Here is a 12,669-nt window from a genome sequence, read left to right on the forward strand (position 1 = left end):
TTTCTGTAGAGAATTCTTTTATTTGGACTCTGTGATGGACATTCCTCTTGATAGTGGTGACCACTTTTGGTAATAAGTTTCACTATTTTATGCCTCACTGGATTTTGATAATCAAAGGGTGATAAAGATTTAAAAAAAAACAATCTTTTAAGGACTCTTGTATGTTTTGACATACATTTAGGAAATCCCTTATTGGAGGAGAACTTTAAAAGTATATTTCCTTATCTTCTGTAACAGATGTTTATATACAACCTGTAATTATCTTCATGATGATATTTTAGTTTATTCTGATCATTAGTAAGACAGGATGTCTTATGTTTATAGTTATCTTTGGATATCTGAGAAAAACCAATTCCACCAACCCTTTTATTTGTTTCTTCAGTAAGAATCCATGAGTCATCCTGTAATTTAGTTGCAATTCTCTTTTGTCTTGTGGTCTCATTTATATTAGGAATATTGATTGTTATGACTCAGATCTTCTAGTAATATTTTGATTCTTTGGCCCCTGGACAAAGGTTTCATATTTAGAGTATCAAGAATTGTTAATATTAATAACCCCCCTGAAACACGATGGTTGTTAGTACTTCTACTTCTCCTTTCATTCATTCTGCCACTGTTATTAAAAAGACACAATGAAATCACCAGATATTTTTCTTTGTTCCATGAGTTGTAATGACCAAATGCTAAGGCAAATCATAGCTAAACCTAATGACCACCCTGCTGATATAAACCTATATTTACATAAGCCGATTTTTAAAAGCCAGACACAGGCTGTCACTGGGGTTGTATTTAAAGTTTAGAACCTGCCAGAGCTCATGTTTCACTAAAATCACTTTTGAGAACTCTAGATAGTCTTCACACCACAATGAGTTAAAGTAGGACTTTTGGGGAGATCCATTATCTACTAGCTTATTTAGAAGTCTGGTACCTACAACAAGAGAAGTGATACTATAATGCTGCCCAGGCTAGACAATATTTGGAAAACTGGTGCCTATTTTGTAGTGCCTTCTTTTAGAAAAATACATTTTTATAAGTTGGATCTCATCCAGAGGAAGGTAAACCAAGATGGTAAGGCGACTTAAATATTTTATGCATTAGTAGAATTGATCGATAAGAGGGTCATGTGATAGCAATTTTCAAATACCTAAAAAACTCTCATGAGGAATGAGCATTAGAAATATTCTGCCTGGGCTCCAGAGTTGTTCTTGTTGTTAGTCCTTGATTTTCAGAGGACTGATGACATCATGCCTGTGAATTGGATTTAAGTGCAGGGTTGCACAAAATCATCAGCCTCACTCTCTTTCAAAGCCTCAGAGGCCAGATGGAAGTCAGGATGATTGGTGATGGCACAGGATGCAGTAGATGACTTTGGCTTCTCTGATGTCTGATGCAGCTCTACGTGCTCCAAAGTATCTGCTTTCACCACTGCCTTCATGGCAGTTGGAATAAATTGTTCTCATCTTCCCCTTTCCACTGGGGGAAGTCTTCCTAGGATTACACTAGACACCCCTCTAAGCCACTGATGGCTCTGAGGCTTGTCAGCTGCTCTTGGGCTGGTCTAGCCCCTCTGCCTAGATGGTTTTACCTGACGAGGCTGCCATGCCATGCATGATCTAGCTTCTTGGAGCCACAGGGGAGAGTTGGGTAAAAAGTGGATTAAAGCTTGGATACTCAGCCCTGAAAAGGGCTCAGCAAGTCCTTTACCAGAGACACTAGTCCTCCCTGAATGCTCCAAGTGTCAAACCCCAGATTATAGAACTACTGAAATGGGTAGAAGTTTTAATACGTGAATTTTAGCTCAACATATAGAAAATTTTCCTCACCATTAGAAATCCTCCAAAGGAAAATGGATTACTTTGTCATAATGTTCCTGACCACATGAAACTGTCAAGCAATGGATGGTTGACCATTTCTTTAAAAAAAACCAACTCCTTTTTGTCCTCTGTCTTAGAATTGTTACTAGGCAGAAGAGTGGTAAAGGCTAGGTATTTGGGGTTAAGTGACTTGCCCATAGCTTGGAAGGTGTTAGAGGTCAGATCTGAATTCAGGATCCCCCATCTCTAGGGTTGGCTCTCTATCCACCTAGTTGTCCTTGGCTGACCATTTCTTGAGAATATTGTAAGCAGAATTCATGATTTAGGTAGGAGTTGGAAAAGAAGACTCTTATCTCTAACTATGATTTCCATTCTTACGCTGTGAACACTCCCTCGGCACTATTTAACTTTTATTTTGTGCTTTAAGAATTGAGAATACCTAGGGGAAGCGAGGTGAGGCCCTTGCTTTCTCTACTACTAAAAACAAAACAGATCAGATGAGTCAGAATAGACTTGGGAAACAGTCATTTCTTAACAAGTCATTTTTCCCACCAACCTCAGTTACAATATCGCCACTGAATTATTTACCTGCCAATTTAATTAGCTTTCAGCAGCTATCAAAGCTTCCAAAACATAATATATGATGCACTTATGAATTTTTTAAAAATACCATACATAAAAATTGCCTAATGGATAGGTGTGTATATGTACTTTTACACACTTCCATATCCTCATCAATTGAAATATAAGGATTCCATGTGACAACCAAAACTGAAATCAACAATTGCAGTGTGATATGGTAGACTGGGAGTAATGGTCCTCTATGTTCTACTTTTAATGATCTATGTACACAAGAGGGAGGGGCAGAAAATCCAACCATGAAGGCAGGCTGCCTCCTTGATAAGCCAGTTATTTCAGCGCCATTTAGAAGAATTAAACAGTAAAAAGGTAAAAAAAAAAGTAAAAAAAAAAAATTCAAAGAACAGAACATACCTGTAGATGATACCTTTGGAATGAAGGAACTGTAGGCCAAGAATGATTTCAGCAGCATAAAACCTAGAGAAAAGATTGAGAATCAGGAATCATTTCTGATACATTTTAAACAGCTGCTTTTCCAGGCTGCTTCTAAACTGCAGGACACACGTGAATTTTTGCCTTTTGTGGTTTTTTAAATTAAAATTTTTAATTTAAATTAAAAATAATTTGTAATGAAAAATTTGAAGATGTAAATGATAAAAATTTGATTTTCAGATACTTTTTAGATAACCACATATGACTAGAAATATCAAAAGCATTATCTTTGATATTTTAAACATTTCTTAGAAAATATTGTAAACATTTCTACATGGCTACCCAGCTAACCTTAATGCTTTCAAGTTTCTGGGCTTGGATTTAAACTACATTTTCAGAGTATCAGATGTGATTCTGTATCACCAACAGTGATCTCTGCAGGATTACAGAGGATGGGAAAAGATGCTCCAGCACTGGCAACAGTCAAATCTTTCTGTTTTTTAAAAACAAGTAAAGAGGGTGGAATGTGCAAATTATACTCCAGGGTGTTTGACTTTGACTCCTAGAAAAATCCAATAATATCTTTTAAAGTTATGACTTGTAGGAATTTAGAAATGGGAAACAATGATCAATGGGGGGGTCAAAATGACTTGACAGAATAATAATTTTTCCTTTTCTGACCATAACTTGGCTGGTAGATCAGAGAAAAGGCAGTGAAGTGGCCAGAGTGCTGGGCCTGAAGTCAGGAAGACTCATTTTCCAGAGTTCAAATCTGGTCTCAGACACTGCCTAACTGTGTGACTGGGGAAGTCGCTTCACCCTGTTTGCCTTAGTTTACTCATCTGTCAAATGAGCCAGAGAAGAAAATAGCAAATCGCTCTAGCATCTTTGCCAAGAAAACCCCAATGGGGTCATGAAGAGTTGGATATAACTGAAAAATAATTAAACATCGATAAGATTCAGGAATGTCTAGACACAGAGCAAAGCATTTAAAAAAATATATAGTCCTTGTGGAAAAGCTGGAAGAAAGGTAGGCTGCTCTCATTTTAGACAAGAGGGGAAAAAGTAGGCTAAATGATATTATAATTATTTTGACTCAGAGGTGGTTAAAAGTTGGAACCAAGGGGGCAGCTGGGTGGCTCAGTGGATTGAGAGCCAGGCCTAGAGACAAGAGGTCCTAGGTTCAAATCTGGCCTCAGACACTTCCCAGCTGTGTGACCCTGGGCAAGTCACTTGACCCCCATTGCCTAGCCCTTACCACTCTTCTGCCTTGGAGCCCAATACACAGTATTGACTCCAAGACAGAAGGTAAGGGTTTAAAAAAAAAAAAAGTTGGAACCAAAGATTATTACTGTTGTCATTAATATTGCCATCAGTTATCATTAATCAATGAATTATATAGGTATTCCTTTCACATCTCCAGGGTTAGGGGCACAGCATTCCCACAATCTGGAAAACTGCTTAAAATCGTTTGCTTTTTGCATTATTCTTGTAAACTAACTTTTTACTTATTTTAACTTGAAAAAAGAAATTGTGCATATTTATGGTATTAAAAGATAAAATATATTGATATTATATAATAGTATACATATATTTTATGCACCTCTGAGTAAACTTTTTCTGTGAGGTCTGCTGGCCTTGGCAGGTCATCTGTGGCTTCTGCAAAACTCTCTCCCACCCCAATTTCCATTTAATTCTTATGCTAATCCATGCTATAGCCAAACCACAGATGGTGAAAGTCGAGATGTGGACAGGATTCCTGTAATCATTAATGATACATCTCAAACTGGAGGGAGTTTTTCTCCCATGGAGTATCAAAAGGAATTCTGGGTTCTGTGCTACATTTTCATCAGTGACATACATGAAACCATAGATGGCATGCTTTTCAAATCTGCCTGTTATACTAGAAGAGGGTTAGATAACATGTTTGACAAAAGGAGTCAGGAACCAGCAAGATCTTGGCAGGCTAGAATTATTCCACGAGAGGGAATTTAATAATAATATCCATAAAATCCAATATCTGGGTTTGAAAAATCAACTGTACTAATATAGGAAGGGGGAGAGATAGCTAGGCAATAATTTGTGTGAAACAATTTAGAATCAATTAATTACCATTTATTAGGTATTCACTATGTGCCAGGCACTGTGCTACTTGCCATGGATACAAAAAGAGGCAATAGACAGTTCTTGCTCTCAAGGAGCTTGCCCTCTGGGATGTAAGTGGATTATCTGCTCAGCTTGAGAGGAGACAAAACTAATGAGTACTCGGGCTGCATTTCGAGGCAAAATATCCATAACAGATACTAGTTCCAAGATGTTTTGCCTTCCTCTGTCTATTTCATCGGGTGATTTCTATGCACATTTAAGTGGGATTCTGATAGACACAAGCACATTCAGAGGAGGGCAACCAAGATGATGCAAGAACTGCTGCCCATGCCAAAGGAAGACTGGATATCTTTAGGATAAGGAAAAAGAGAAAAGATGGGAAAAAGAAGACTCAGGAGCCCATGAAAACCAGTTATGCTATCTGAAGGGCTGGAATCCTTCCTGGAAGAGGGATGAGACTTGTTTTGGTTGGCCCCATAGCAACAGATGGAAGCCAAAAAAAGTCAATTTGGGGCCCAATACAAGTAAAACTTTAACAGTTACAGTTGTTCAAAAGTAGAAATCTGCCTCAAAAAGTAGTGAGTTCTTCCCTCACTTAGAAGTATTCAGCCAATCCCTAGATGATCATTATTTAGAGCCCGACTAGCATAGTTGCACTTTGACATCTCTTTAAACTCTGAGTTTCAATGACACAGGAGGAGGATTTGAGCCCAGAGCCTTTGTCTCCAAGTCTAGTGTGCTTTCCATTGTGCCAGACTTCAACAGATTGATTTAGAGCCATAGGCTACAAGTCTCAATTATGTAGAAATGAACTTGGGATTTGATAATTTAAAGACCAGGAAAAATGAAACCTAAAGTTTCACAATGGGAGCCCCACAAGTTTTCCTGTCAGCCACATCCCCTGAAGTGGAATTAGGAAGTGGAAGTTCTAGAATTGGGTTCTGGAACGTGGGGAAATCATAAACTTGGGACAGGATGCTATCCTCAAAGGAACAGGGAAATATGGAGGAGAGGTAGATGCAGGGAGTGAAGATAAGGAGTTCTGGTTTTGGATGGGTTGAGTTTGTGATGACCACAGAGAATCTAGTTTGAGGTGTGCAGCAAGTCGTTGGAGATGTAGCTAAGGTCCAAAATTCAGACCAGACTTGTGATTGTATTTGTGTAGGATACTCTACTCCCCAGTGACAAAGTTCCCTTTACCAGTGCAAATCAGGAATCATTATGCAATTATTATAGTTTTAAAAGTCTTATTGTCTGTGCTCCTAAGAAAATGATCATCCCAAAGTTACACAGACAGGATAAGGCAGAGGGGGGACTTGAACTCAAGTTTTCCTGGATGAGAACAGTTTTTTAAATCCATTATGCTCGGGTTGAATTGGTGTCCTCTGGTCCCTCACTACACATTTAGCAGCACTGGCAATGAGGAAAATACCAACCAGTGGAAGGCACTTACGTGGCCCTAGAAAGTTCAAACTTGTGGCAGTTTTGGATATGGTACATCAGGTCTCCTCCATTGAGATATTCCATCACAAAAAAAAGGTTTTCCTAAGGGAAAATAAAACAACTGTGATTTTTTCTTTCTAGAATAACACAAAAAATAAAATTAAGGTTTTCTTTAAGATCACTTTAGTATCTTTAAAGGAAGAGAAATGTTGAAGAACTTTATGAAAAATATAGAAAGTACAGAGCACACAAATGTAAATAAAGCATTCATTGAGTTAGTGCCCAGAGACTCTACTCATCCCACCTTAAGTCTGCTTTGCAGGGTTTCAATATGTCAGAAAGATGGCTGCTAGCTTGCTAGTTTGCACCTCAATGGGAAACACTTTGGTTTGGAGTAAGTGGAATACACAGAAAGATGGGACACAGATCTACACAAGGATGAAAGTCTAACTGAATTTTCACAAAGGGCAGACATCATGGTCGGAGTTTATTCATTGGTGATAACTAATTGACAGGATGTATCCCAGTGAGAATCTTTTGAAGCCTGGGACTCCTGACTGCGGGAGTAGGATTCATTCATTCATTCATTCATTCGTTCATTCATTCAGTACCTTTATGGAGCACCTAGCCTAAGCAGATGAATAAGTTATTGAGAGGGATACAAGATGATGAAGATGTGGTCCCATCCCTCAGAGAACTTATTATCTATATAGCATAAACATGCAGTATAAAATAAAAGAATCTAGAATATTAGAGGTGGAAGAATCTTGTAGATCAGCTCTTTTCACAATTACAGAAGCCTGCAACTTTGGAAGTCATCTTGTCCAACTCATACTTAAAAAAAAACCCATCTGCAATTTCTCTGACAATTAGGCATCCAGTCATTGCTAAAAGACTTCTAGAGATGGAGAAATTAACTACTTCCTGAAGCATCCCATTTCACTTCTGGATAGCCCTAACTGTTAGGGGGCAGCTAGATGGCTCAGTGGAAGGTGCACTGGGCCTGGAGTTGGGAAGACCTGGGTTCAAATGTGGCCTTAGATACTTACTAGCTGTGTGACCCTAGGCAAGTTATTGAACCTCCGTTTGCCTTAATCTTCCAGAGAAGGAAATGGTAAACCACTCTAGTATCTTTGCCAAGAAAATCCTATGGACAATATGAATGTGCTATGATCCATGGGGTCACAGTAGGGCATGTTTGAACAAATGGACAACAACTATTAGGAAAATTTTTCCTTACATCAATTTGAGATTTACATTTCTGATTTCTACCCTTTGCTCCTTGTTCTGTCCTTTGGGGCCAAGTTTTTCCTCTTCCATATGACAACCTTTAAAATATTTGAAGACTTAATGTGAACTCTTTGAGGGCAGGAGTGTGTCAATTTTTTTTTTTTTATTCTCAGTGCCTATCATAAAACTTGGTACAGCAGGGACTTAATAAATGTCTGCTAATTATTTTCCCCAAAGTCCTCTCTTATCTAGGGTAAATATCTCTAGTTCCTAAAACCAGCCCTCTTATAAAATACATTGAGGAACTTTGCCATTTGACTAATTAATGTCAACTTTTTTAACTTAAGTGTAGGAGTTTACTAGTAAACTAATAAGTTTTACTGTAGTTTATTGGGTCCTGTACTCTAGTTTATCAAGATCTTTCAGGTTCATGATTGTTATCCAATGTGTTATATCTGTCCTTCCAGCTTCAAGTTCCAAGAAATCTGCTGACTTTTCACCCACGATTTGTATTCAAATCATTGACTAAAAAAAAAAAAGTGTCAAGGGCAGATTATTAGTGTCTACTGACCCAGTAATGAAACATCAAAACTTGGTCATTTCATTCCTCCCCACCACTCTGATGAACTCTTCCAGAAAAAGTCTGTTTACTTTTTCCCAGTCTTGATTACAGAGCACCCTTTATCAAGCCATCCTAGTTAAAGCTCAAACTAATCTGTAAAAAACTAGATGTTCTAATCTTTACTCCACAAGAAGAGGAAAATGATAGAAAATCACATTTATGGGAAGCATGGCATAGGGGATACGATTTAAATCTTTATTCTTCTTGAGTCCCAAACTCATATACTACCTCTAACACTTCCTATGTGACCACTGCCAATTGCTTCAGCCTTTCTGATCCTCCATAACCTCATTCATAAAATGGCAGGGGGAAGTTAGAATCGATACTTTCTAGATATAAATTTTTGTTTCTTGGACCCTAAGATGAATAATTCCTGTAGTGTGATACAGTGGAATTAATATTGGATGGGAATCTGAAGAAGCCAACCTACATAAGTGGAGATTGGGCTTTGGTTTGTGTCAAATGAGGAGAGTAGAGTAGCTGACTTAGGACATTCCCTCCAGTTGAATGTTTCTCTGCTTTTTCCTATCTTCTTTCGGGCATGATTTCTCCCACTGAGACTTTCCAGGATATGAGTTAGCTATGATACCCAGTGAATGGGTTTAACTGGTACAGCCTTAGCCCCTCAAGATGCATATATACCAAGGCTAATAATAAACCCAGAGACTGGACATTTCCACCCCATTCCACTGCCTCAGGCTTTTGTCATATGGGCTGAGTTTGACTTAAGTTTCCTGTGTCCCTGACCATTATTCCTCACTCCCCATTAGGTAATTTAGGAAATAGCCTAATTTTTTTAGTTCTTACTACATTGCTATCTTCCTCCTGGATGACAGGGCAATCTTTGAGTGGGGCAAGCCAGCAATTTGTCTAAAACTCTTTAAATTTTGAGACCTGAAAGGCTCTGGCCTTTGACCATAATGTGAAAGCCACTGCTAAGTTACTCTTGGCTAAGAGTGATGCAGGCTGCATACTGAAATGGTTTCTTGTCACTTTTATTCTCTTCCTAACCTTGTGAGTAGTAATAAACTCTGTTAACTACTATCTCTGGGATGTTCTGCAGCTCTTAATCCTAACTTTTTTGCATTATGTGGGAGTCTTTATTTCTTTAAAAAAAAAAAGATATTCTCAAAGCCCACAATTACTTTTATTTAACTGGTCTTGTGAAGCTTGTAGCCAGGGATGGTTGGGGGTGGAGAGCATGTATACATGTGACAGTGAGTAGGGGTAGTGGATGTAGGCATATACATTTGTGTGTGTGTGTGGTGGGAGGTTTAAGTGAGTGATTGTTGTGGGTGGTGATGATGAGAATCTTTGTGTACGTATGTGTATTTTGAGGTTGTGACAAAGACCTTTTCATAGATTATTTTTGAAAAAAAAAAGCCAACAAAACCAGAGTATTTTAAATCTTTAAGAAAGTAAGCTGGAGTTCAGCATCACACCCACCCTGTCCTCCTGTTATCTCCTTCCCCATTTTATAGATCAACAGATCATGAAAAGCTTACAACATTACAGAATTTGTAAGGGTGTAGGCTCCTCAGTGGCCAACTCATGTACCCAAAGAATCTATTACACACAAATGCCCATTGTTAGCTTCTTGAAGACTTCCAATGAAAGGGAATCCACTCCTGGAAATAGCCCACTGCACTTTGGATAGTACTGGATTAGTAAGTTTTCCCTGTGTTTGACCTTATCATTCCACTGAAAATAATCTTTCCAAAGTTACAAACAGTCTTGGTTTCCAAATTCAAAATCCTTTTCTTAATTCTCATTTTCTTTCACCTCTCCTCAGTCTTTAATACTGTTTATCATTTTCCTTTCCTTGATACTCTCTTCTAAGTTTTTGGGACACCATTCCATCCTGGTTCTCTTCCCATTTATCTGCATTCTCTTCTGTCTCCCTTTGATGGATCTACCTCTGGATCATGCCATCTTTAGGTGTCTCTTAAGTGTTCTGTTCTGGGTCCTCTTTTTTTCTCCCTCTCTGCTAATTCAATGGTGGTCTCATCTGCTCATGTGGATTTAATCACTATCATGTTGATTCTCAAGTCTTTGTATCCAGCCCAATTTCTCTGCTGACCTCCAATCTCACTTCTCCATCTATTCTTACATATATGCTGATTGAATGTCCACTAGACATATTAAACTAAATATATCTAAAACAGAATTCATTATCTTTCCCCCTAAAGTCATTCCTCAGACACACACACCTTTTTTATTACTATGGAAAGTCACATCATATGTGGAAGAGGCATGTCATGCATCAGCTGTCAATCAAAGGAAAATTCCATTTGGAATGTGACTGGAAAAGCAGTTTGGAGCCAAACCAACGGTGACTGTTTTTCTGGTCTTTGGGGCTGATGGTAGTGACCCTGAAGGAAGAAGCTGAGTTTATCTCTGGGACTTGGGATAATCAAGTTGGAGGTGACCTGGCTGATTTGAAGGAAGAAGGACAACAATCCATATATCTCTCTGACTTGCTCTGTTTCATGCTAGTGACTGATTTGCCATTTCTCTTAATATCCTCCAATCTAAGACTCACTGTAGATAATAGGGAAATCCCACCCCTCTTACCTTCATCCTCCATCTTTCCTGTTTTCCCCAATAAATCCTTACTTGAGATAAAGAAGAGAAAAGAGTATTTCCTCTGAAACATCATAGCTCGCCCTGAGTGACTTAGAAGAAGGGGGAAGGGGAAACTGAAGTTTACAATCTGGAACTCATTCTGGATTCCTTACTATCTCTAATCTCCTCATATCTAATCTGTTGCCAAGTTCTGTTGATTTCAGCTTTACGTCATCTCTGGTATTTGCTCCTCCTCTTCTTTGACACTACCACCACTCTAGAGAAGTACTTTATCACTTTATACCTGGACTACTGCAATAGCCTGATAGTGGATCTGTCTGTCTCAAGTCTTTTTTCAATAATTCCAAGTCACTATCCACTCAGGCACTAACATGATTTTCTTAGTGCAAGTCTTTTAAACAAAACACTAGTACGGTGATTACAGCACTATATCAAAACGGATTATATACCATGACCAGGTAGGTTTTATGTCAGAAATGCAGGGATGGTTCAGTATTAGGAAAATTCTCAACATAACTGACCATATCAATAACAAAATCAACAGATTTTTCTAGTAACATTTGTTCTCATTAGTAATATATAAAAACCTTTAAACTACATCTCTTTTTCCAGATAACAATGGTTTTTGTATAAAACAGAGTAGGTGGAATTGTTTTTCTGTTTTTCAGAGAAGAAATAGAAATAAACTTAAAATACATGCTCTCTCCTCCCTCGGTGTCCTCCTCCACTCCTCACTGATATGTTTAATAATATTAGATGAAAAATTCTGTGTAAGTGCAAAGAAGCAGTTTTAATGAATTCCTAGAAAGTGTCCTTTAAAAAATTTGAAAATTATCAAGGGATTGTGAGAGAGAGAGGCATTGGATAAATAAAACTAACCATCATTTTCCAAGTGCCCTACTTCAACTTTTCATCATTTCCCATATTTAATTCAGGATATGTATTTGGGAAATGAGATAGGATCCCACCTTAATTCAGTGATTATATTTGTGAAATATGTATTGTAATAATATTAGCAGAAAAATAATGGTGATGAATAGCATGTTGAATGTCACATTTAATACTACTATCACTTTTTATTGGCTACATAATTAGTCTGTTAAAACAGGTCAATCTGGTTCTCATACTATACTAAGTTAGGGACATCATGACAAGCCAAATCACTTGTGTGTCTTCATTATTATTTGAGGGTAGCTTGTTTCTAATGCCTGGCTATTGGCCAAATGGGAAGAAAAAGCAAAGTCCAGAGGAAGGTTTGGCATGACCTTGGAAAATTATGTCCAAGGTTGTTTCTGAGTTTCTCTTCTAGGTAGTTGTTTACCATGTCTGTTCTTCAGTCTTGGCTGTCCTAGGGCCATGCCAGGCTTAGTGAATTATGATCTTATGCTGTAATGAATTTAAATGTGTGATGAGGGAAAAAAACAAAAAAATTGAAATGTTGAGGTTTCATGGCATAGGGGAGAGAGAACTAATGTTAGATCCAGAGGAGTTGGGTTTGAATCCATCCTTGGATGCTTACTACCTTGGGATTGTGAGCAAGTTCTTAGCCAACTTGGTCATGGTTTCTCTATCTGTAAGATGAGAACTTTGAATAGATGCCATTTCAGTTGCTTTTAGCTCTAGATCTATGATTATAAAGGCTGAGTTACCTGCTGGCAAGTGCCCATAACTGTAATCTTGAGCGGTATATAAACTTTTAGAAAATTTTAATTACAGACTACCAAACTGATGGTAAACATCATAGACCCATATGTTTCCTGGAGGAGATGGAAAGAAATAAAACATAAGGAGCCATCAGGGCAGAGAAGCCAGGGGATAGTTTGGACTCTTGAGGGGTCATGGCCAATTACAGTTGCC

General features: G+C 38.1%; 1 protein-coding gene across 1 annotated transcript in view; it reads right to left on the reverse strand.

The window, feature by feature from the left end:
* Positions 1 to 12,669, reverse strand: part of PRKCQ (protein kinase C theta) — a 199,284-nt gene that overhangs the window by 45,845 nt on the left and 140,770 nt on the right. The window contains exons 13-14 of the mRNA XM_001362868.4: positions 6,385 to 6,476; positions 2,808 to 2,870 (exon numbers count right to left, since the gene is read on the reverse strand). Coding sequence (XP_001362905.2) covers positions 2,808 to 2,870; positions 6,385 to 6,476 — 155 coding nt within the window. The remainder of the gene's footprint in view (positions 1 to 2,807; positions 2,871 to 6,384; positions 6,477 to 12,669) is intronic.

The sequence above is a fragment of the Monodelphis domestica genome, chromosome 5 (assembly GCF_027887165.1).
Source record: "Monodelphis domestica isolate mMonDom1 chromosome 5, mMonDom1.pri, whole genome shotgun sequence".
Taxonomy (NCBI): Eukaryota; Metazoa; Chordata; class Mammalia; order Didelphimorphia; family Didelphidae; genus Monodelphis; species Monodelphis domestica.